This window comes from Tenrec ecaudatus, chromosome 4 (genome assembly GCF_050624435.1).
Source record: "Tenrec ecaudatus isolate mTenEca1 chromosome 4, mTenEca1.hap1, whole genome shotgun sequence".
NCBI classification, from domain to species: domain Eukaryota; kingdom Metazoa; phylum Chordata; class Mammalia; order Afrosoricida; family Tenrecidae; genus Tenrec; species Tenrec ecaudatus.
The window spans coordinates 16197712-16199297 of NC_134533.1; the positions used below are offsets into that span (position 1 = coordinate 16197712).

Below are 1586 nucleotides of genomic sequence, written 5' to 3' on the forward strand. Positions count from 1 at the left end.
TCGGATAATGCATGAAAATCTGGAATAAAAATGGACTCATAATAATTAGTTTAAAATGAATTTCTCAATCCATGGGTTTGAGATGTCATGGGTTTCCCATAAGCAATGGGGGTATGGCCTTTGACAACATAAGTATGCACCTGCAAGTTTATGGGCTTATGTATGTCAGAGTATACATTATTATGTTAACAAAAAAAGTCACGAAATGCAATAAGGATTATTTTTTAAATAAATTCTACGCTAACAAGTGAGTTTTCTTTAGAGTATTCCTATGGTTTCAAATTATTGAAGTTTTATTTTGCAGACTTAAATACCTGAGAACGTTGTTTCAATAAGGTGGAAACTTGTAAGTTTAAAAGGTAAATATATTCCATGATTATACACATATCTCAGCTGCATGAAACAAAAGGTGATGGATTCAATATCATTAACTTAAGATTCCTTTAAAAGATTTTGCCTTCCCAACAAGTTTTAGAAAGGCACTCTTGACCTCTTTGTTCCTCAAGCTGTACACTAGGGGGTTCAGCATGGGGATGACGATGGCATAGAACACAGAGGCCATTTTGTCTGTGTCCATGGAGTGACCAGAGCTTGGCTGCAGGTACATGAAGGTGACTGTCCCATAGAAGATGGACACTGCAGTGAGGTGAGAAGCACAGGTGGAGAAAGCCTTCTGGCGTCCTTCAGAGGAGTGCATCCTCAGGATAGTAATAAATATAAATAAATACGAAGTCAATATTACCATGATAGAAAAGAATGAATTGAAACCTACCATTAAAATAATAACTACCTCCGTGATGAATCGGTCAGAGCAGGAGACAGCCAGAAGAGGAGGAGCATCGCAGAAAAAGTGATTAATCACATTGGACCGACAGAAAGAGAGCCTGAAAATGTTCCCAGTGTGGATGGCAGCATTCAGGAAACCCAAAACATAGGAGCCTATGACCACACAAGCACACACATTTGCTGTCATGGTGGTGGTGTAATGAAGGGGTTTGCACACTGCTGCATACCGATCATAAGCCATCACAACCAAAAGGTTGCTTTCAGTAACAGCAAAAGCTCCAAAAAAGAAGAATTGAGCGGCACAAAGATTATAGGAGATGACGTTGTCTTCCGTGAGAAGCCCTGTCATTACCTTGGGAGTGACAGCTGAGGAGTAACCAAAGTCTGCCAGAGAGAGGCTGCTGAGGAAGAAGTACATGGGAGTGTGGAGATGGGAGTCCAGCAGGATCAACAGGATCATTCCGAGGTTCCCAACCAGACTGATGAGGTAGATGAGGAAAAACGTTAGGAAGAGCAGGATCTGTGTTTCTGGGTCATTGGTGAACCCCACAAGGATGAACTCTGTCACTTTTGTATGGTTCTCAGTTGGGATCATGCAGGATTTTGTGGTTGTTCTGTAACAACAGGAAACCAGTATCAGAATTTTAATAAAAGACCATATTGAGGTCTCTGAGCATGTTTAATATATGTCTTATTTCAAACCTGCAATGATTGTTTTCAGGACTTAAAGCCTAGTTGTGAAAATCAAATTTGAGGTTTATTTATTGATGGTATGATAGGATTTTCAGTGAAAAGAAGTT

General features: G+C 39.8%; 1 protein-coding gene across 1 annotated transcript; it reads right to left on the bottom strand.

Annotated features, from left to right (window-relative positions):
• Nucleotides 1-427: 427 nt before the first annotated feature.
• LOC142446328 (olfactory receptor 5B12-like) lies at nt 428-1381 on the bottom strand. Its single transcript, XM_075548091.1, has one exon. It carries the CDS (start codon nt 1379-1381, stop codon nt 428-430), a length of 954 nt encoding a protein of 317 aa, XP_075404206.1.
• Nucleotides 1382-1586: the final 205 nt, after the last annotated feature.